The sequence below is a fragment of the Mastigoproctus giganteus genome, chromosome 2, assembly GCF_048544385.1.
Source record: "Mastigoproctus giganteus isolate SK-2022 chromosome 2, ASM4854438v1, whole genome shotgun sequence".
In the NCBI taxonomy this organism is placed as follows: Eukaryota; Metazoa; Arthropoda; class Arachnida; order Uropygi; family Thelyphonidae; genus Mastigoproctus; species Mastigoproctus giganteus.
Genome location: NC_143576.1, coordinates 262,496,953 through 262,519,318, shown reverse-complemented (window position 1 = coordinate 262,519,318; position 22,366 = coordinate 262,496,953). Strand labels below are relative to the sequence as shown.

The following is a 22,366-nucleotide window of genomic DNA, read 5'->3' as shown; positions in this document are numbered from 1 at the left end:
TATTTTAATGAGAAATATGAATGGTGTACAAATCGCCGTTGAGACTGACATTTACGCATCCAAAGAGTTAACTGCCTGCATCCACAACTTGAATGTAAACAGGTAACACTGTCGTTTTCTTACACGTGTCTGACGTTATTTAAAGACCAAATGTAAGTGTAAGACTACTGTTTTGTTTTCAAGATTTACAGAGATTTAGATGTTAATAGACAAACTGGCGTACACTGAAGGCTCTTAATAATAATTTCCTGTTTACTAAACCAGACACATTCCATTGAAAAATCACGTCAATTAGTTAACAGGTTTGAATTATTATTATTTTAGGTTGAAACAAAATAAAAGTGAACACGCAAGCTTTGACTTCCTTTTAACTTGAATCGCCTGAACTCCATCAACTCAAAAATAATGAAAGCTCAGGAGATGAGAGGAAATCACTGGATTGTAAAAGAGAAGACAAAAAAAACAGAATTACCCTTTTCAAAATCGTTACCTCTAGATAAAAATGTTTAATTGAGTCGTCTTTTTTTGTGTTCTCTTATAGGATGCATCTGGTATCAGAGAGGATTAACGAGAAAGCTTATCAGCCCATAATATGTAAAGACACTGCACAATCGAATGCTTATTACCGAGGTTTAAAAATCCTTAAAAAATACGTAAATTAGGCAGAAAAGTAGCTTTTTTTTTCGTCTGAGTGACGAAGCGAAATCATGCTGCATCAAAATGGTCAGAAACAGTATTTCAACTTGATGAGATATAGCCGAACGTTTCTACACATCCCTAAATACGCAATTATGGGGAGAATCTGAATAACAAATAGGTTATTCAGATTAGTATATATATAAAATTAGTACAGACCTGTACTTTGGCAATCTCTCTCTGGACTGAAATTTAAAAAGTTTTCGTTAAATTCATCAGGTAACAGAAATATTATTAGAGTATCTCTGTAAATTGCATAAGTGGAATAAAAAAGTAGTCATGTTTAGGGTTAGCAGAAAAGGACCTCCTCCACCCACGTGTAGAAGAACTCTTTATTATATACAGAAAGCACATTGCTGTATACAACTCCCTTCACGGCTACAAGCCAGGGGTTTACATAAAAGAAATCACACAACATAATAAACACACACAAAAAAAGAAGCATTATGACTCCTGAAAGATTTGAACACTGGGATTCAAAGCAGCGATGAATAGGTCTCCGGGAGCAGGTTCTAATGTCCTCTGACGTGGTCCTGGGAAGTAAGTCGACCGAGTACTTTCTGCCTATATTCCTTGTCGACTGCGAATTTGTATAGGTCAGTCCAAGGACTGTATGTCTTGCAGCATTTGCACGGGTAGGAACCGATCAGTTAGCTTTAATCGGCTTGGAATGGCTTGTAGGATTGGATTAGCCCTAAGGCTTGGGACCGGGATCCTCCATCCGCAGTTAGCCCAGAAATCTGGTACTAAAATAATGCCGACCATCATTTTGATGGCAAAGACGAGTCTTCTCTCGTGAATAATGGCAGGAAGACGTCTGACGTCTTCCTGCCATTACTCCCAACACCAAGGACCACCCAGAGCTGCCGCTATCTGGCTGGTCCTTGGTATAGGGGGAAGCCGAAATTTCCACATGGCCCACTTCAGTAGCCAGAATTCCCCCGCCAAAATCCGTCTAAGATGGGTCGTAGCAGTTGAAATCCAGACTTCGGCGCCATAGAGTATGACCGGATAAACACATGTCTTAATATATTTGCACCCAACAGCCTGGTCATGGACGTGCATTAGTTGTTGTTTAATCATCCACCGGAGTCGACAGAATTTTATTTGCAAGTGGTCTATGTGCGGTAGAAAGGAGAGCTTTTGATCAAAAATAATGCCCAGATCTGTTGTTGGACGGCAGAAATCGCGCATCCTCTTAAAATGGGTTGTACTGTTGTTGGGCTCAGTTTGATCAACTGTTTTGACTTCTCGGGATTGATTTGAAGTCCGAAACCGGAGAGGAAGGCCTCAAGGTTCCGGATTTTCTGAAGGATTAAGGTATTGATGTATTCAGCAGTGTCTCAAGGGCTGATGGGAGTAAACAGTTTTATGTCATCGGCAAAGGTGAGGATGTCAGTTCGGCTTGTCACAAATGGCAGGAGAACAGCTGAGAACAAGATTCCGGACAGGACCCCGCCTTGTGGGACTCCAGCTGTAATAGTCCTGGTATAGCGCAGAACGCCATCGTGAACAATAATGGTCCTGTTCTCCAGCATTGTCTGAATAAACCAGAGCACGTCTCCACCAATGAGGTAATACTTACGTAGTAGCCTTGCCAACGCGTGAACGGATACGGAATCAAATGCTGCCTGGACGCCGATATACGTAACGGTGCTCAAATGCCTCGAGGATCTTGGTAGTGGTGGTGACTAGATTTGTAACGATGGATCTTGACCGGGTAGCATAGTGGATCTGCGGTAGCTGTTGTGGCATAATTTGGATGGTTAATGTTCTCAGAAGAGAGCTCTCAAACAGCTTTAATAGGCATGATGCAGAGGAAATTGGACGGAAGTGACTGGGCTGAGAAGCAGAGCGTGTTTGTTTTCGGCAGCGGTCTTACAAGATAGACATGCCACATAGGAGGAAAAAAAATTGATTAAGGATCTTGTTAAATAACGACAGGATAGGATCAACAACAAATGTACTGAGGCATTTTAGCATAAACTGAGGAATTCCGTTGGCACCTGATGCGGCCGTAGGTGCTAAGCTATTCATTGCGTCGATCAGCTGGTATTTGGTGAGGTGAACTGAATTTAAGGGGTCTGTCGAAATCTGATTGATTGGGAACTTCATTGGCGTAGTGGATTCTGGCTGAGCAGCGAACCTAGTTATATGGTCGAGCCAGCTGCTCATATTGAGTGAGTCAATGGCGTCCTCTGATGCGATTCTATGGAAGGGCTTCCCCTTATTTATGGTATCCTCTAGGTGAAGTTTTATCGCCTCCCTCTTGTTCCGAATAAAAAGCGCCCTAGCTCGGGAATAAGCAGTTCTGTCCGAGGGTGAGCCCGGGTTTTTCCACTTTTTGTGCAAATTCTGTTTAACGTGAAAACTTTCAGAGACTTTTGGATTCCACCAGGCCTTTGAATGCTCCGTGATGGTTAGTTTCTTCGTTGCAGCATAGAGAAAAACTGGCTATCCATGTTGTCATCAGATCAATTCCGAGTTCGGGATCACATTCCTCAAGGACATCCCATGGGATTGCTTGAGCCGCATAAACACACTTTTCAGGATTAAGGTATTTGGGCGCTGTAATTGTTTTGGTTGTGACTTTCCTTCTTCCAGAAGTGATGGGCATTTCTATTTGCACAGAGAGAATGATGGGGTTATGATCAGACTGTATGTTGCTTGTAGGGTTTTGATTAGCCACACAATTTGCTGACACGAATGCAAGGTCTAATGTGCTTTCTCTACCCTCGTGGGTGGTGTGCTAACCAGTTTGAGACCTAATATACCTAGACGCTGACTCAGTCTCCTCTTGAGGTTTCCTTGAGTATTCGGGAGATCGAAATCCCCACACAAGACGTGTTTCAGTGATGAATGGAGATGGTTAAGCAGCCAGTTGAGGAGTTCATCAACTATTTGTGCGCCTGGAACCGGTGGGATATACACTGCGACAATGCCGAGAGAATTGTTCTGGCTGTTATTGTTTTTAGGTTTTAGCGTAACTAGAACTGCCTCGAAAGAGTCAGACTGGCTCGATACTGAGTGGAGGATAGAAAATACCTGCTCATTGAAAAAAATCGCAGCTCCTCCTCCCCTCCGTTTTCTCTAGACGTGCACACCATCTGATACCTTGCAGACCAACTAGAGGAAAATGTTTCTTCATTGGGGTGAAGCCAGGTTTCTGCGAAGCAAACCACGTCCAGTGAACTGGACAGCAAGAGCTCCTCAACTTCATTCAGTTTATTCCTCATGGATCGCACATTTTGGAATAGGAGTTGGAATGAAGCTATTCTCTTTACCGTGGCGAGGGATGTACGCGGTCTGATCCTTCTGTGATGCGTCGCTGGTCTTCGATATGTTGAAACCATGACAGGGATCGCAAAATTCGGGGAGAGAGATGATAGAGATTTTGGGTAATTTTCAATCTCATCTTTCAATGACTGTTGGGAGCCGATTTTCCGTTAGTATGTTAAGGGCGAAGCATGGATTTACCTTGTTTTTCCTACGGCTATTCCCATGCGGAGCAGTTGGGTTGTTAGTGGAGAATAGAGATACATCGTATAGTCAGAGTCTGGACTGTTGTGGACACATTTCAAGAGCGTTTATGGATATCACTTCTTTCCTACTTCGTGCTTCATAAAATGGCCTGATGATGGTGCTGAGGGGCCATTTGGTGCATGTTCCAATCATTTCAAACTGACTTCTAACACAATAGATGCGAAAAGATTTTTTTTTTTTTTTTTGATTTGGTAGTTGTTGGCGCATCGGCTTCTGTGGCCATATTGCACCTCCCAAGGTTTTTGCAGTACTTTGATCCAAGCCCGAGGCGGGAATCGAACCCGCGACCTTTGGGTTGCCGGGCAGGTACTTTACCCACTCGGCTAGCCCGGTCGGCGATGCGAAAAGAAGCATATTCTGTGCTTCGAGTGTTCAATCTCTGAATCTTAAATTCTAATTGCAGTTCCTCAATCAGTACATCTGTGTATTATATGTTTATAAATTGTATGCATTTTCAGGCCGATTTGCCAGTTTTTCTGGACGAAAACCTTGCATTCCTCATCTGAACATCTGTGTATTATATGTTTATAAATTGTTCATTTTCAGGCCGATTTGCCAGTTTTTCTGGACTAAAACCTTGCATTCCTCATCTGAACATAACTAACTCAGCTACGGAATGAAAAATGCACGTAAAACTTCCTTGCATTGAAAAGATTTGAACGCGGGCCTTTTCCAACCAGTATTGGGATGCCGGTGATTATAACCAGTGTGCTATCTTCGAAGGTTGCCTCAGTGAGCTGCCAATTTTTTCATCGTCATCATCACAGCAAATTGATCAGAGATCCATGCTAATACCCTCGCGGATAACGCAGTGAATATAATCATTGTACTACCACGACGGCATTAGCATGGACATACGTTCTCTCCCACACCAGCTGGTAAATGCTCTGGTTCGAATCCCATCAATGACTAGTGCGTTTTTTAATAGGCTTTTTCACAACATGGGCGAATTAGTCGGTTTCAGGCTGGCGCTGCATGGCTCTCTCCCGGAAACTCGGATTTTTCGTCCAGTAAACAGGCAAATATACCAGAGAATATGCGCAATCTACAGATGCAGTATACTGTCGCCTCATACCCGTAGTTGCTTTGGCTCTTTTAAATTAATTTAAACGATGTCAGAAATTTTATTATTTATGATCTCATCAAATGTTGAACTGCAACTGTGGTGGCACGGTTTGCGTTCACGTAGCCATGATCTTGAAGAGAAAAACTAAATAAGCAGAATGATATATAGCCGCTAAGAAACTAAATCTAACTACTCAGTTTCTTATCTAACCTATATTTATCAAAAAATAAACCTTCGGCAGTTAAGTGTAAAAGCATCCGTCTGTCTCAATGAATGAACTTTTTAAACACTTCGTTCTGTACTGTGGGTTTATTTATTTTTATAATGTTGAAGGATGTTAAATAACATACAAATTAAACAAATTAAATGGCTGATGACAACATGGCTTTAGATGAAGAATGGCAAAATTTAAGAGGAATTTAGAAAGCTCTCTTTAAAGACTTTGGACCCAAAAAGGTTAAAGAGGGTGTCCGAGCAAAGAATCAAAAATCAAAAATAAAATAAAATAAAAAACGCCAGCAAGATGGAACGGTACCTAATTTCATTGAAGTATAACTAACTTTCTCAAGAACACATTCATAATCTTATTACCGGAATTGATATGAAATGGCCTCCCCTGCGACTACAATTAGAAGACGAGGTTTTTTTCAGTATTTATCCAAATCATTTTAATAATTTTTTGAGAAATTGTGTTTTTCAGTTAACCTTAATAATTGAAAATGAAGCCAGTCCAATTGAATTGAAGGTACAGATAATTTTCCCTAAACAGATTTTGCAATAAGTAAATAAATATCTATTTATAAAATTTAATTTCGTAGTGAGATGCTATTTTATATTCACCCCATATATAAGTCAATTTGGTTGGTTAATCTTACTCTGTTTATACCACTTTCTTTCAGTGTTTGGTGTGATACAAGCTACCGACTCTTGTCCTTACAAGTTGAGTACGTGTACAAAAATGGTTCAGCCTTTTCTCAATGATCTCCGTTATATGTTTCCTACAAATCTGAGGGATGTTGCCAGCATGTGCAAGTAAGAAAGCTAGTACATAAATCATTTTAACCGAAATCTTAATATCATAAAAGCAGTCTAGTTTTAATTTTTATTTATTTTTCATTTTTTTTTTATTTAGAAAACAAAACACTTGTGACAATGAATCACATGTGAGGTTGTTATTGTTTTGTCACGGTAACTAAAAATATGCGGTGTCAGTGTACTGTATTTATAAGTTGCGTGTATTCTATGCAATTCCATGGGAAACAGCAGTCCTCCTGGTGGCCCTCATGGGGCAAGCAAATATATGCACTGGGTTAGAGCTATACTAAGAGCAGAAACAGGCGCACATATACTCGTTTGTGTACTAATTCTGGGAATATAGTAAATAACGTTGATGAATTTGAAGTACTGATTAAGTCAGCAAATGAAGACGTAGTAGACACCGGAAACGTGGTGCCACCGAGACTTAGGGGATGCAGATTTGAGTATGTGTACAGAAAAAACAGGGAACGGGGGGAGAAAAGTTGTGCTCTTGGTTAAGAGGTACGTGGAATTTAAGGCGGGGCACCCGGTTGGTGTGGGTGTCTAGTGTAATGTTGAGTCAATCTGGTATGACTAAGCATTGGGAAAACAAAGGAGTATGTTATAAGCCGAATGACTATGATACTTACGATCAAGAAGTATAGAGACAAATAGAGTGAGCCACTAATTCAGAATGTCTTATAATGGGGAATTTTAACTTTCAAGCTAAAATATTGATCAGAATTTTTGTAGATTGGCTGCTCGCTTTCTATAGAGAAAGCAAGTTAAAAGAGGCAACAAGAGAAAGCAGTACCCTTGATCTGATTGTTAGTGTCGCTCTTCATGCATTAATTATCTCCAGATAAATGAATCATTAAGTGGCAGCGACCATAATATATTGATATGGGATTTATTTAAAGATATAATTACTATGAAGATAAAGGGAATGAATTTTGCTTTCGGAAAGATGACTACAGTGGCCTTAGATAGATTTAACTTCCAGTGAGACCACCTGACGATATTACCAACTGCAAATTCTAAATGGGGTGCATTCAGAAGAGTAATCATAGAAGCGACTAAGCATTTAATATTACTGTTAGTACGCTGGTGTGCAAAACTTAAGGACCAACACTATTTCTAAAGGTTACAACCACAAAATCAAACAAAACAGCCTGTGGCGATTTGCATAACTGTGGCTGTTCAGTAAAAAGCTGGTGCGTATGCAAAAATTTGAATCGTGATGAGAGGGATCACATAAACAGATAAAATCAGCAGTTATATGCAAATTACCAAATAGTGAGCACGATTGTTAGAGATATTCTATGGGTTTCATACGTGCTACAGACAACGAAATGGCGAGTAGACGACATCTGGATGTCTTTACCCGGGATCGAATAATTGGGAAGCTCGAAGTGGGAGGAGCATGGCTGCAGAGTTCGGTATCGCCCATAGCATTGTCTCACGTGCGTGGTCGGCCTTCAGAACGACAGGTACAGCGCTTCGAAGAACCAGAGGTGGTCGTCTACGAAAAACAACCGCAATGATGACCGCTATATACTCCTACAGGCCAAGAGGGACCGATACCAGACAGTGGGATCTATTGCAAACCAGCTGCATCTACGTCCTTAATCTATCCCAATGTAACTTCGTTCTCCGTAAACAAGGTACAAAGTGCTGCCATCTAGCGGTGTCGTGATATAGTGGTGAACAGTTGAATGAACTTTTCCTTTTATAATGATGAACAAATTGTAAACGTAGGCAATTTCGATATACAAAATAATGGCTGAAATCATGATTATCGTTTATTATTCCAATGCCATTTATCACATTTTAGATGATTTGTAACTATTATTTTTTTATTGTTATAATCAAAAGGGCCCTCTAGCGAAATTATTCCACGCAAACATGGTATAATTAAAGCGTTCTGAAGAGTGCCGAAATAGCTCAGTTGGGAGAGCGTTAGACTGAAGATCTAAAGGTCCCTGGTTCGATCCCGGGTTTCGGCAAACTGTTTTTGGATTATAAAAGCCATCTGTTATGTACGGAAATAAAATGGTGATGGTTGATGACTTACTGCATTGGCTTTTCAATTTTTTTTTTTTTTTGCTGGAACCATTTTCAAATTCAAGTCTTCTACATAAGGCAAATATAACAAAAATAAAATAATTAACCGTAAATTGAAAACGGTAATACACGTGTACACATTAAATGAAACGATAAAATCATGAAAATATAAATGTGTACACGTGTATTACCGTTTTCAATTTACTGTTAATTATTTTCTTTTTGATATATTTGCCTTATGTAGAAAAATGGTTCCAACAAAAAAAAAAAAAAAAAAAAAAACTTTTAAAAGCATCGACCGTCGCCATTTTATTTCCGTACATAACAGATGGCTTTTATAAGCCAAAAACTATTTTGCCGAAACCCGGGATCGAACCAGGGACCTTTAGATCTTCAGTCTAACGCTCTCCCAACTGAGCTATTTCGGCACTTCCCGAATGGAAGTTATCATATTGTGTTTGCGTGGAATAATTACGCTATAGGGGCCATTCTGATTATAACAATATGATAAAGATTATCGGAGCATTTTAAATATTAAAAATAAAAGGATTAAACATTATAGTTGTCGGAGATCGGCTAATGACCGGGTCAGGTTGGCCCAATCAACAGCTGATCTCCGACAACTGCAAGCGTTCCGCACATTTGTGAGGCCAGATAGCGCTGTTTTGAAACGAAGCCTTCAAGTTATTAAGAGTACGTATCGAGGTCTTCTCAACAAAAATCTTAATAATTAATTACGTTGTACGGAGTATTCATTTCATCGTTACTTTTAGGCTTTCAGACCGTTAACCATGTGATACTAAAGTATCGGAACATGAGCATTACATGGGGTTTTGCAAACCACGTTCCGATTCTAAAGTATCGGAACGTGGTATGCAAAACCTCTGCAATCCCTTTGCGGAATTACATGGTTTCGCAGAACATATTTTGAATATCACTGCTGTTAACATTTCTTAATTCCTATTAAAATATTGTTAATATAATTCAAAAACTTTCGTTCCAGACTTTGTTTTCCTATGTTATCTACCCTTCTTTCATTCAAAAACAAACATAACGAAGATAGTAAAATCGAAGCTCGTCTCCCCCCTCTCTTATTATCATTACTATCGTTATTAAAAATCTACCAGCTTGAGAACCTATGCCCATAATAATACTGAGAATTGTCAATTTAAATATTCGATTAATTCAAATGTTTGTATCGCAAAGCTAGTTTGAACTTCTAGAAGAAGAAGAACCCTTTATTGTATACAGAAGGCGCATTGCTGTACACATCTCCCTTCACCGCTACAAGCCAGGGATTTACATAAAAGGAATAGTACAGCATAATAAACAAAGATGAGAAGGATTAAAAAAACACACACACAAAAAAAAAAAAACAGCATTGTGATTAAAGAAAAGTTTGAACACTGGAGTGATGGATCCATGGCAGTGATGGGCAGGTCCTCCGGAGCAGGTTCTAATATCTTGTGACGTGGTCCTGAGAAGAAAGTCGAGTACGTTCTGCCTATATTTCTTATCGACTGCGAACTTGTAGAGGTAGCCGTCCAAGGAGTGTATGCTAATGCCTTGAAATTAATTTTAAAAAATTTAATTTTAATAAACGTCAAGCCCCATTTTGTGACACAAAGAAAGACAAATAATTTCATATTTGTCTTTCTTTGTGTTCACTTGAACTGCTAATCATAATAGTGTGGTCGTTTTTGCAGGATGTGGAGCAACTTCGTCGACTGCGTTCGAAGATATACTGGATCGTGTACTACTGAGGACCAGAGGTCAAAGTTTAATAATGCTGTCAGCGATTCCATCGACACTGTTCATGCGATATGTATTTCGGAGAAACATCAACGAGGTAATTATTGAATTTAATGTTTCAAATAATTTCTGTTTGTGTTTTACTTCCTACTCAAGAGATGGCAGCAACGTGCAGCGAAGAACATTCATTGTTAATTAATAAAAACATGCTTAAAAACACACAGGACCAAACCCAAGAAACATGTGCACAGTATTTACATAATGACCTCTTGTCTTATTTGGGTTTATTTTTCATATTTACACCTTAATCTATTCCTTTATTTCATTTTTCTGCATGTTTGAAGCTAATCTTCTGTCAGACATGATCGGCTTACACATTCTAGGATTACGACAACAGTAGCACGGAGGTTATAATTAACCACCTCCCACACCGTGTGGAAAATGTGGAATTCTTGTCAATGAAGCGAGGAATTTTTATGAGCTATATTCCCAACGTGGCTGAGTTTGTCGGTCTCACGAGAGGATTGCGTCGTTTTTGTTCCGTAAACGCTGGTTTTTCGTCCAGAAAACAGCAAACTGACCGAAGGCTCTCGCAATTACATGCACAATATACTAATGCCTTAGTTTCTTTGGTGCTTAGCACGCATTTAGCCTAAACTGCAGCAGTTCCAAGGTTCAACGGAGACTGAAATGCGGTACAAGGAAATGCAAACAAGCAGGGAAATGTAAAACCCCATCTGATGGTCACGAGACTGTGATGGCCACAGAGATCACATCCGGAGAGCAGTTGACTTCTTGTCCCCAGCCAAGAACATAACCCTGAGTCCTGAATAACTGTGGCGAGATCGTCAAAACGCATTCGAAAAAAGAAGCCGACAGCGGGAGTGGCAGAGTTTGACCCTTTATAACCCTCAACAACGATGTATTTTGCGTGTTTCGGAACTATTGACGCTAACCGGGTAACGAAATAACACCAGACACACACACACACACTACCTTCCGGTATTTGTTCGTTTTCACTTCCGACATAGGTCTCTCACCCACTCCATGCTGCTCGTAGTGAAAGAGGTCACTGCTTCCGGAAGCGATTTTTTTTCTTTCTCCTTCCGTTTCGCTTTTATTTGTGATTTCGATGGAGGTGGGGGTCATTAAAGGCTCATCTGTCAGTTTATAGGGAACAAAAGGATGGGCTTTTGTTTTGTATGCCCTTGTCCTCGTACCGAGAGTGCTAATCAGCTAGTATTTCCTATCCACAACAGTCACTGACCCTGTGCTCTCTCTCTCTCCATGAAGACTCTCTCTGCTTTTTGTTAACAATGGCTATTTTCATCGTTCCATCAGTTATCTGGTGGCATTCTAACTGCGCCAGGTGAGGAGAGTCATCTTCATTACGGGGATCATTGTTTGGATTACCTTCTAACTGACCATTCTAATTGTTGGTGCAAATGTTCTTGAGGGTGCATCCATAAACAGCAATTTATAATACGATAGTAAGAAGGTGATTCAAATATGAATGAAAATTTGTATAAAATTTTGTTAGCTCTAAGTATCAATAATAAAAACACTGTGTGTGTATTATAGCTTTCCTCTTTATCTACACTTCCGTCTTCCTACTAACTTCCGGGTGGCTATTTCGAATGAGCTATCTGTGGTTGGTGTCGGAACCAGAACTGCCCGACTTCGATAACATCATCATTAATTTGGCACAATTAGCTGCCTAAGAACTCTTTTAATCATCTGAACAAATAATCAGATGTAACGCCCGGACTGTCGAAGGGACGAGGAGCACCTTCCATTTCAGCAGCGCCTTAAGCGTATTAGTGTTAGTAGTGGCAAATGATGCAAGAAAGCAAGCGTATAGAGCATCAGCAAAAAAAAAAAAAAAAAAAAAAACTATACACATTTCACCCATCCATACTCTTCAAGAATTTGTCTGCTTCTTCTTTGAATTTATTCAAAGCACCCACTTTCAAACAACACATGGAAGTTTATTCAACCATCAACCACCTCCTAGCTGAAGGAAAACTTCTGTATCTATACTGCAACCATCATTCCGCAATTTGAATTTATGCCTCATAAATATGTGTAGTCTGAGCAAGAGGAAGAATACCATCAATGTTCAGCTTATTCAATCCATTCAATGCCTTAAACACCTCAATCAGATCTCGCAGGTGCCTAGTCTTCAGCCGCTGCAACTTGCAGAACTGAAGTCTCTTCTAGATAAGAGCAGCCAATGCCTGCTAATTGACAGCTCAGGAGTTTAATCCTCCCATGCGGTGTTGAATACGTCAAATGGCGCTGAATTCTACAGTAATTGGAAAGCAGGGATATAAATAAAATAAATATTTCATATGGTTACACGAGAATACAAATTCATGAATCCATGTGCAGTTTCCGCAAATTACGTCTGTTTTTCGGTAGGTTTGTCTGATTTGCTGGACGAAAAGAAACGCTGGATTCCCGAAGTAAAAACCCTCGCTGTCATTGTCTGGGACGAGGCTGACCAACTCAGCCAAAATGTGAAAAAAGTCTGTAAGAGTTCCTTACGTCTTTGACGGGATTTCAACCCAGGCTTTTTCCGATGTGTGAAGCAGATGATGATTATAACCCCTGCGCTACAGCGAGAACTCGAAAGTAGGGATGACAAACAAAATTAATAAATCGAGATACTGATCGTATAATAATGGAAAATCATATATCGATATTGGTGATATATCGCAACCAAAGTATCTATATATCAAAATTTATTGTATTGTCTTTTGTATTGTTTATCGTCCCTACTAAAATGGAGGCGCTAAACAATCCAAAATAAATAAATACTATATAAATAATAAAAATTTTCATTTATACCGTGTATCCGATCGCACTCATCTATTTTAGTGATATATTGTGCTGATACAATTAGGGTTTTTCGAGTCCGAGTCTTTTATTAATTACTCGGACTCAATACTTGGTTCGAGACTCGACGAGTCCGAATCCTGCTTTTCCGTTGTTTTAAGTACTGTTATCTTCACTTGTCTGTTAAATGTTCTGAATATAATTATGATCTAATCATATTGCTATTTTTTTCATCTCATATGTGAGATGGCGCTGCGTTACAATAACTCGCCTCGTTCATTCATATAACGCGTCATATCAAAAAAATACGATTGTGATGCAAATATTTTAAGATTTAAACAAAAGTTTCTTTACTGTTTCTGCACATTTTTATTGCAAGCTGAGGTTAGATAGTAAGTGATTTATTTTGTAGTTATTTTTCACGGATGTGCACATTTTCTGTATTATATCAAGTTTCACAGAAACTGAGATTCTCCGAACAGTTCGAATTTATAACTTGGAATAATCTTTACTTTTAACAAATTAAATTTGTTACTCTACTCTCGTGATTATCTTGTTTTATATAAAATTTTAAACGCATTTTTACCTGTTAATATTAACTATTGTGTTCTTTATTTAAATTTATTAATACTTTTTGTACAATTTCAGATAGTTTGAAAAAAAAAAACTTTAATTATGCCAAAGGAAAAAGAGCTCAAAGGTCTGGGAACATTTTTGCAGCAGGACCGAACTCCCAAGTCCAATGCAAGAAATGTTCATTAAATTATCGAACAAAGATGGAAACACTTCAACTATGATAAAACATTTAAAAACGAAACACCGAATAGATGAAAAACAAGAATGTAGTTCTTCCAAAAAAGTAAAAATTTTAGATAATTATTTTGTTAAAAAATCTTTGGATGAGATTGTTTCGGAATTAGCTGATGATAATATATCTGTAAGACCAATTACAAAATCCAGTTTTATTCGAGAAAGTCTTTGTAATTCAGGTTATAAGCTTCCTAGAGCAAAAAAGACGTGATGAAATTGATTCACAATTTTTATCAAATTAAAAAGTCAGAAATTACAAATTTAATATAGGAAAAATTGAGTAAGAGTAAAAGATTTACTCTCTCTCTCTCTCTTGATGAGTGGATAAGTACAAAAATGAGACGATTTTTAAATATTAATCTTCGTGGAAATGATGGTGTAACATGGTTTAGTTCGAATTCAAAATTCGTGTTCTGCTCTGCAATTAGTAGAACTCGTAAGAAATCATTTGAAAAATTTCAATATCAATTTTGAAGAACATATTTTTGGATCAACTGGTGACGGTGCTAGTACTGTATTATGTTAAAATATGGTTGTGAGTCTCCTGTATTATATCATTTGTGTCTTAACCATACAATACATTTAGCTGTATGCGATGTTTTGTACAAGAAAAGCATGAGTTACGAGGAAAATGAAGTTGAAACAGTTGATGATGACTTTGCCGATTCAGATTATTCAGAAGATGATTTCTCCTTTGATAAAGAGAAAGAAGAACTCTGTGTTGATGCTGACCAATTAGAATTATCAAAGTCTTATGACTTGAAGAAAGATATTCAAATTGTTCGTCAAACAGTAAAATATTTTAAGAAGTCTACTGTGCGCAACGGTTTTCTACAACAGAAAATAAAATGCGAATTAGGATATGAAATGGAATTAATCACAGACGCATTGGAATTCATTACTTGATGTGATTTTAACTTTTTTTAAGACTGTTTCGATTGATTAAAGCAGCTCTTGAAGATCTTGGTAATATGGATTTAATAAAAATCTCAACGTTAAATCGCTTCACGATTTGAGTAACTCCTTAAAGCCGATTAAATTAACTGTAGAAGCGCTTAGTAGACAAGTTGCAAATCTTTATTTGGCACATTTGGCAGTTAACTTTATGCTAAAAAAATTGGAAAAAATTCCAGGGAATTTAGGTCAAGAACTATTAAATAAAATAAAAACTCGTATAAATGAACGTCGAAATGAAAATCTTGAAGACATTTTGGATTTTCTTGTAAATGCTAATAGATTACCAAAAAACGGCTTATAGATTTTGCAACGAACTTAATGATTAGCCTGTTTTCAAGTGAAATTGTTCAATTTAATGAGAATCAAACTGATTATTAATGAGAATTAATAATCAGTTTGATTCTCAATATGACAATGGAAGAAGAATTAAAGACAATTTTAGAAAACGCAAAAAATTCTCGTCCTCCACTTTCAGAAAGAAATTTTAATAAATTAAAACAAGAATTTATGTTATTTTTAAGTACTAAACAAAGAACTGAAAATCTGGACAAATTATATTATGCTTTATTAACAATTCAACATCGACAACGGCAAACTTTTGCACTAAAGTACGTTCTAGATTTTCTGACATATCACTAAATGCCTTAGTTTTTTTTAAAATACTGGTTTTTAAATAAAGTTAAAGCGTAATTTATTTTACTTATTGTTAGTTATTACTTAGAATGTATTTCTGGATGTGAAATATAAATCTAAATAAAAAGGTTTACTAATGTACATAATACCTATTTGTTACCAAATCTATTTATAATGTTAATATTTGTGATGTAATCAAAAAAAGAAAAGGTTGCTCAGAATTTTTTAAGCTAGGACTCGGACCCCAACTCGGTATGTTGGACTCGACTCGGACACAGACTCGCTTAGCCCCAAAATACCGAGCCTTCCCAAACCCTAGATACAATGGCATTTAATAGAGGATTCATTATATACACAGTATATACCGAAACATTAATATACAATATATTAAGAAAGGGGTGCTGTCTCCACTCAGTTGAACGCAAAATCTGAATTGGTCTCATCAATTTGGATGGATTTGTATGTTCCTGAATTCAAATTAGAAAGAATGCATGCACAGTAGAAACAGAAGGAATCTCCAGCACCGAAAAGATTTCGAACCCAAACAGCATGAAAAGTTTTGCCTAAGTTCTATGAGAAACAAAAGATCGAAAGTTGAGTCATCAGGTTTTGCTTCTCCATGTCAATGCAACACAAAGCCTTGGTTGCACGGGCTAATACTCATGAATGTGGATTTGAACAATTAATCCATACATCGTGTATGTACTACAATGTCATCTTTCTTAATCAGAATTCATTTAGCTTGAGTAACTTGCTGACCACTTAACCCGTAAAAGTTCAAGTTCCTCTTCTGGGATATTCACGAGGTCCCATTCAGAAATGATACCATTACATTAATTATAATCGCGTGTGGTGTTACTCGTATGTTTACTCACCCGAAGGATGAGAATTTCAGGAATGTGGCGGCATATTTTTAACCGTGTGTTTCGACCAAGAGATCCCCAGATTTGTTTTCTTGCCGCAGCAGTCTTCTCCCGGTATGTCTAATGAGTCTGCGCGTGTAGCACAGTTGTATCGTCCCGTCCTCCCCACACCAGGTGGAAAAGGCCCGGGTTCGAATCCCGTCGATGACGGGAGGAACTTTAATGGGCTTTTTCCCTCCGTGGCTGAGTTAGTCAGTCTCAGGTGTAGGTACCAAGGTTTCCCACAGAACCAGGGGTTTTTTTCGTCCAGAAAAAAAAAAAAAAATACAAATCGACCAGAGAACACACGCAATTTATAGACACAAATACGGGTTTATGTAATAAATTACTGGTGACCCTAATTTGATTTGATTTGTATCTCTAATGATACAGGGAGAAGGGAGAAAAAAATATATTATTTTAGGGTTCCCCGTAATTAAATACATTAACCCGTATTTGTGTCTGTAAATTGCGTATGTTCTATGGTCGATTTGCCTGTTTTGCTGGACGAAAAAACCCCAGTTACTGGGTAGAAAAACCTTGCTATCTACGCCTGAGACCATCTAACTCAGCCACGGAGTGAAAAAAGGGAGAAGGGAGAATACACTACATACAAATGGCCGGTTTTGGCGCAAGCTTCAACACAAGATAAACAATAGCGGCTAATGGGGGGAACCCTGGGGTCCGCCACAACAACACATGAATATCTCTAATGATAAATGGAGAGTTTACTGTGTCTTGTTGGTGACAGATAGAAATATCAAAAAGTTAAGATAAACTCTCATATTAGAGCCCATCCGAGAATTACCTCATCTACCGTGTTCATTATGTCTCTGAATGTGTGTATGCTGTGGTCTGTTTGGCTGTACAGAAAACCCGAGTTTCTGGGAGGGATGCCTTGCTCTCTTCGCCTGAGACTGACTAACTCAGCCAAGGAGCGAATTAAGCCCATAAAACTTCCTCGTGTCGTTGATGGGATTCGAACCTGGGCCTTTACCACCTGGTGTGGAGAGAGGACGGTGATTAAAATCGCTGTGCTACCGTGAAGACAAAAGGTAGGATAAAAAAAAAAAATCATATTAGGGCCAGCCGAGAATTCTTTCATCTACCCACGTGTGTTATGAAATTGCTGACTTTTTTATTTATTACTTGGTGCCTGGCTGGCGATGTTATCACTCTCCTTCTGTTTTTCGATGGTATCAATTTTGTCATTGATGAATGCTAATGCACTTCCGTTTCTCAGCCATTTTCACAAAATGATGAAATGCCGTGCAGTTTCTTCAAATATAAATCTCAGAGTACAGGAAGGCTTCGATTGCTGTATTCAGAGAGTAAAATTTCTTGCCTTTTCGCGAAATTCATGCAAAAGGAATTTCAAACATCAACGAACAGTTTCTCCTTTCCATAAATAAATTAACATCAGAAAAGAAACGACTTTTTGCGCAGTATTTAAAGAACGGGCAAAGAACTTTGCCCGTTCATTGAACCCCACAGAGAATAAAAATCTTCACATTTGGGTTTTGCCAGCTGGTATTGTTACAGGAAGCCTCCAGCCTTCCAGTTTGCTGCAAGAAGAATCTTATTTATTATTAAAATATTGTATTTAATAATTTTATATAAACTAAAATTATAGGTTCACCCACATCCCCTCTGTATATAGCGCATGTGCGCTGCACCATATATTAATGGTCTCAGTGTTTTCATTACCCATCTTTGTGTTTTCTTCGCAGATTACCTCTCCCATGCGTCTTGTTTCAAGAGTGTTTCGGTGAACAACTGCGGGACTTATTACAGGAGGCTCGTGGATCAGGTGGCTAACTCTGGAGCGACAGATGAGCACATCTGCTGGTGAGTTTGCTGCGGGAGTTTTAAGGTTTCCATTGGGAGTTACTGCGTAGTTATAATTGCGCGCAGCCTCCCACATTCATACCTGTAGAAAAGACCTTCTGCAACACACGAAGCATCGCACGGGCAAACTGATAAGTTACTTTTAAGTATAGTTCAGTGATCAATTCAGCATAGGGTAGAAAGATATTTACAAAATAACTTTTTTTTTTCATTTGAATAATATAGATATTATTTTTATTGTTATTAAATCAGTGTATTAATTAAAGTATCACCCGTGGACGCCTTACCAACAAAGATGAACATGGTACTTGGAATTAAATCAAACTGGCAATTTAAGAATAAATTTAAACGACTCTCAATACGTAAAATTTCAGTCCAACTGTTTTTATTTCTTAGAAATGATATTTACTATTACTATCAGCTATACAGTACCAGTAAGCCACACGCTTTTGTTGTTATTGTTGTAGGCTCTTAGGAGCATCAGCAACTAAGACCATATTGTGCCGTGTATACTGTCTGTAAATTTCGTGTGTTCTGAGATCGATTTTCTGTTTGCTAGACGAAAAACCCTAGTTTCAGGGTGGTAAAACCATGCTTCCCACGCCTAAGACTGACTAACTCAGCCACGTGGTGAAAATGACTCATAAAAATTCCTCACGTCATCGACAGGGCTCGAACTCCGGTCTTTTCCACCCGGTGTGGGGAGGACGACGATATTGCCCACAAATTAAGTCATTATATTAGGGTTACGGGTAACCCTAATATAATAACTGATTACATAAACCCGTATCTGTAAATTGCATGTATTCTCTGGTCGATTTGCCTGTTTTGCTGGACGAAAAAACCCCAGTTTCTTGAGAAAAAACCTTGCTATCTTCGTCTGAGACCGACTAATTCAGTCACGGAATAAAAAAAGTCCACTAAAGTTCCTCGCGCCATTGACGGGATTCGAACCTTTTCTACATCTGGGTAATGCCCCCAAAACCTCTATTTCAGGCTTCTCGAGTCCATTCAAAAGTGTGTAGCCAGGCTAATTAATGACCCATCTCTTACAACCTCGCTTCAATCTTTGCCTCATTCAGTTTCTTCTCTATGCCTTTTCTATAGATATGCCCATGGGCACTATTCTTCTGAACTTGCATCTGTAATTCACCCACCCTTCAAAACTAGTTCGAACACGTGCTGCAAGTAGTCAGCATCCATTCACTGTCGAACTCGAAACTTACAGAAGCATATTTATCTCTTTATTTAGCCTCTTCTACGTGTGTTTTCTTGAAGAAACCTTTTTTACTATGTTTTTTCCGAAATCCAATCTTGTCTCACTTCTCGAGTTTGGAGTTTTAATAGAAAACTAAAGTTTTGTAGCTCACATTATGCGAAGTCATACTGCTGACCTTTTTCCGAAATCTCAACAAGCGGGTTGACTGTCTTTGGACACGTTCAATACGCTCGATGGTTTTTTTTTTAGTCGCAGTCAAATACTTGGGCACAGTATTTGAAATGTGGTTTTACAATCGTCATTTACAGGAATTATGGCCTGCCTATATATACAAGCAAATGATTTAACTGTAAAATTGGGGGCTGGAGGCGCCATGGTCTGGAGTGTTTCTTCCGGTATGGAATAGATCCACTGGTCGAAATGGATGGAACCATGAACAGTGCATCCGACATTAATATTGTGGTTAATATGTGTGTGTGCCCTAAGTTTTGAAAATCCTATAGAAGTCGCCCTTACAGTTTTATTTTGTTAACACGATATTGCCCCATGTCTAAATGTTATCTCCACAGTAATGCTAACACGATATTGCTCCATGTCTAAAAGCAAGAACTGTAAATGCGTGTTTTCAAGAGTATAACATTTGAACATCAATCTCAACCCAGTAAAATATCTTTGGGATGAACTGGATTGGCAAAATTGAGCAGCGTGTTGGTCAAAGCTAGGCCAACACGCTGTTCGTTTCTTTGAACAAATACATGTTTTCTTGAGTAGTACAAGTGTTTCATGGCTTATGTTATGATTTTCTCACTCTCTTTTTCCCTGTAGCGCCTATGGGCAGTTCAAAAGTTGCGTCAGCGTTCCCTTGCTGAGGAACTGTGGGATTCGAGCCCATTCCCTGATGGACCATTCCATGACCTACCTGGTGACCCACTGTGGGAATACTTTCTATTCGTAAGTAGGCCTTTTCTGATCATGCGTACACATTTGTGGAGTTAAGGTGCGTCCAGATGGTAACTCTTTGTCTTCCTTTCAGGATGTCGTACACCTGTCCCACTGCGCCTCCAGCTCTCGAAACGACCGTGAAGGTGCCTGTCGCTACAAGCAAACGAAGCATAACCACAGTGACTACATCATCACCTCCTCGTACTGTCATTTATACCCTCCCGCCCCTGCAAGGAAGCAGGACCTCCGCGGGATCAATCCCCATCCCCAGGCTTCTAGTAACCTTCGTCATCAGTCTGGGAATTTTATGTTGGCGTTTCCTTCTAGCGACCTGGATGTGACGCGATTTGGCTAGGATTCGAACAATGTTAACTCCATGTGAGATTCGTTTATGTGACTTGATCAGCACAGACTCATTATTATAGGATACTTCGCTTCCCTATTTCTTATGAGTACGAATCTATTTATTCTTTTATTATTATCAGAGGACATGTTTAATTGTCACCAGGGATCTTGTTTTGCACGTGCGTGTCTATTTTATAATAAACAGTTGCATTCTATTACCATTACCATGACCTTCGTCTAGTGTGGACATTGTTTTGCGTCAGGTGCAGATGAAATCATGATTGTCCCTACAGTAAGGTCAGCGGAATAAAGAATCGATATTAATAGCGATACCTCATTCCTCGAGACGTTGACAGCAATCAGCTCAATACTGAGCTACGGTGGCACCATCTCTCGGCCATTGCCTACAATGTTTAAAATTTTTTTGCATTTGTGTCTAAATGTATGATATTGCATGTATGATCTTCCTCTAATTAAAGTTAATTCACTGTACAAATGAATATATTTAAATTTAAATAATTGAAAAGGAATAATTATGTAAATTGTATTCAAGAAACCTGAATTACCAGTTAAATTGCTATAATGGCCGTTGTAATTACTATGTATAATGACCAGTTGAAATATTGGCACGTGATCATGTCATTTTGTTTTACATTTTTCTAGTTGATAAATTAACCATTTAAACGGGTTAACCGTTACTCTAATTTCAGTGTCGTAGGCCAATAACCTTTGAGGATACGCGTATTGAATCTGTTATATGCCTAAATATCACAAGGGACTAAATTTTTGTCCGTTGTCTGTATGGTAGAGTGACTTCTGAACTCCACCGTGGTACACTAAGATGATGCAGAACTCTATAAAATTACCAGGATTGCGTGTTTGTGCAGTGTGTGTGTTTGTTGTTATGTTGTTTGGTTGTTTCTGACTATTTAGCTGCTGAGATGCAACGATCGCAGTAAGATACCTCCCATTACCAATCTACGCCACGCGAAGGCGGGCCGCAATTAAGCACGAATCGTGGCTGACCTCAATTATTGCGTACTGAATGTCCAAAACGAATTTGGAAACATTGAGAGGAATTGTCGGAACGTTAGCATCGGCACACACATCATTTCCTTTTAAAAATGATCTGACAGGATAAATAATAATAATAATAATAAAAGAAACTGCAATATTAGGGTTACCCGAGAACCAATTCGTCTGCCCATGTGTAATATGTGTAGCGTGGGTTGTCTGGTCAATTTGCCTGTTTTCCTGGAAAAATATCTCCAAGTTTCTGGTGGGAGAGAAAAGGGGAGAAGATAAAAGAAAACGATTGAAAGTTCCTGGCATCACTGACGGGATTCGAACCCAGATCTCTTCAGCATGGTGTGGGGAGAACAGCGATTATAACCACTATGCCACCCACTCGAAGAAAGGTACAGCGGAGTGAAAATTCCACACTGGAAACGAGTGCCAGCAGTATAATTCCGCACTGACGGATGTCAGTGCCAGCATAAGTAAATAATCCCACAACATCAGTGACAGCGTCATGCAGAGTTGGCTGGAATTGAAGGATAGGAAGCAAAGTGAAGATCAAATGGCACAGTTGTGTGATCTACGAATGTACAATCTACGAGGGCTGATCGTTTAATTCTCGGACTGGTGCAACATTTTGTTTACCACGCGAATTTTACATAACTGTCGCTAGAGGCGTTCTCCATGATCGCTACTGAGCAGACTGTGCATATGCCA

General features: G+C 38.7%; 1 protein-coding gene and 2 non-coding genes across 3 annotated transcripts in view; 2 read left to right on the top strand and 1 right to left on the bottom strand.

Moving 5' to 3' along the window:
• The window catches only part of LOC150090440 (uncharacterized), a 39,348-nt gene extending 18,720 nt beyond the window's left edge, over nucleotides 1-20,628 (top strand). Inside the window, exons 2-6 of the mRNA XM_090390314.1 lie at nucleotides 6,205-6,337; nucleotides 10,093-10,235; nucleotides 18,009-18,126; nucleotides 20,171-20,296; nucleotides 20,379-20,628. Coding sequence (XP_090246440.1) covers nucleotides 6,205-6,337; nucleotides 10,093-10,235; nucleotides 18,009-18,126; nucleotides 20,171-20,296; nucleotides 20,379-20,628 — 770 coding nt within the window. The remainder of the gene's footprint in view (nucleotides 1-6,204; nucleotides 6,338-10,092; nucleotides 10,236-18,008; nucleotides 18,127-20,170; nucleotides 20,297-20,378) is intronic.
• On the top strand, nucleotides 8,256-8,328 carry TRNAF-GAA (transfer RNA phenylalanine (anticodon GAA)). Its single transcript has one exon. It is a non-coding gene; the product is annotated as a tRNA-Phe (tRNA).
• TRNAF-GAA (transfer RNA phenylalanine (anticodon GAA)) lies at nucleotides 8,742-8,814 on the bottom strand. The gene has a single exon. It is a non-coding gene; the product is annotated as a tRNA-Phe (tRNA).
• Nucleotides 20,629-22,366: the final 1,738 nt, after the last annotated feature.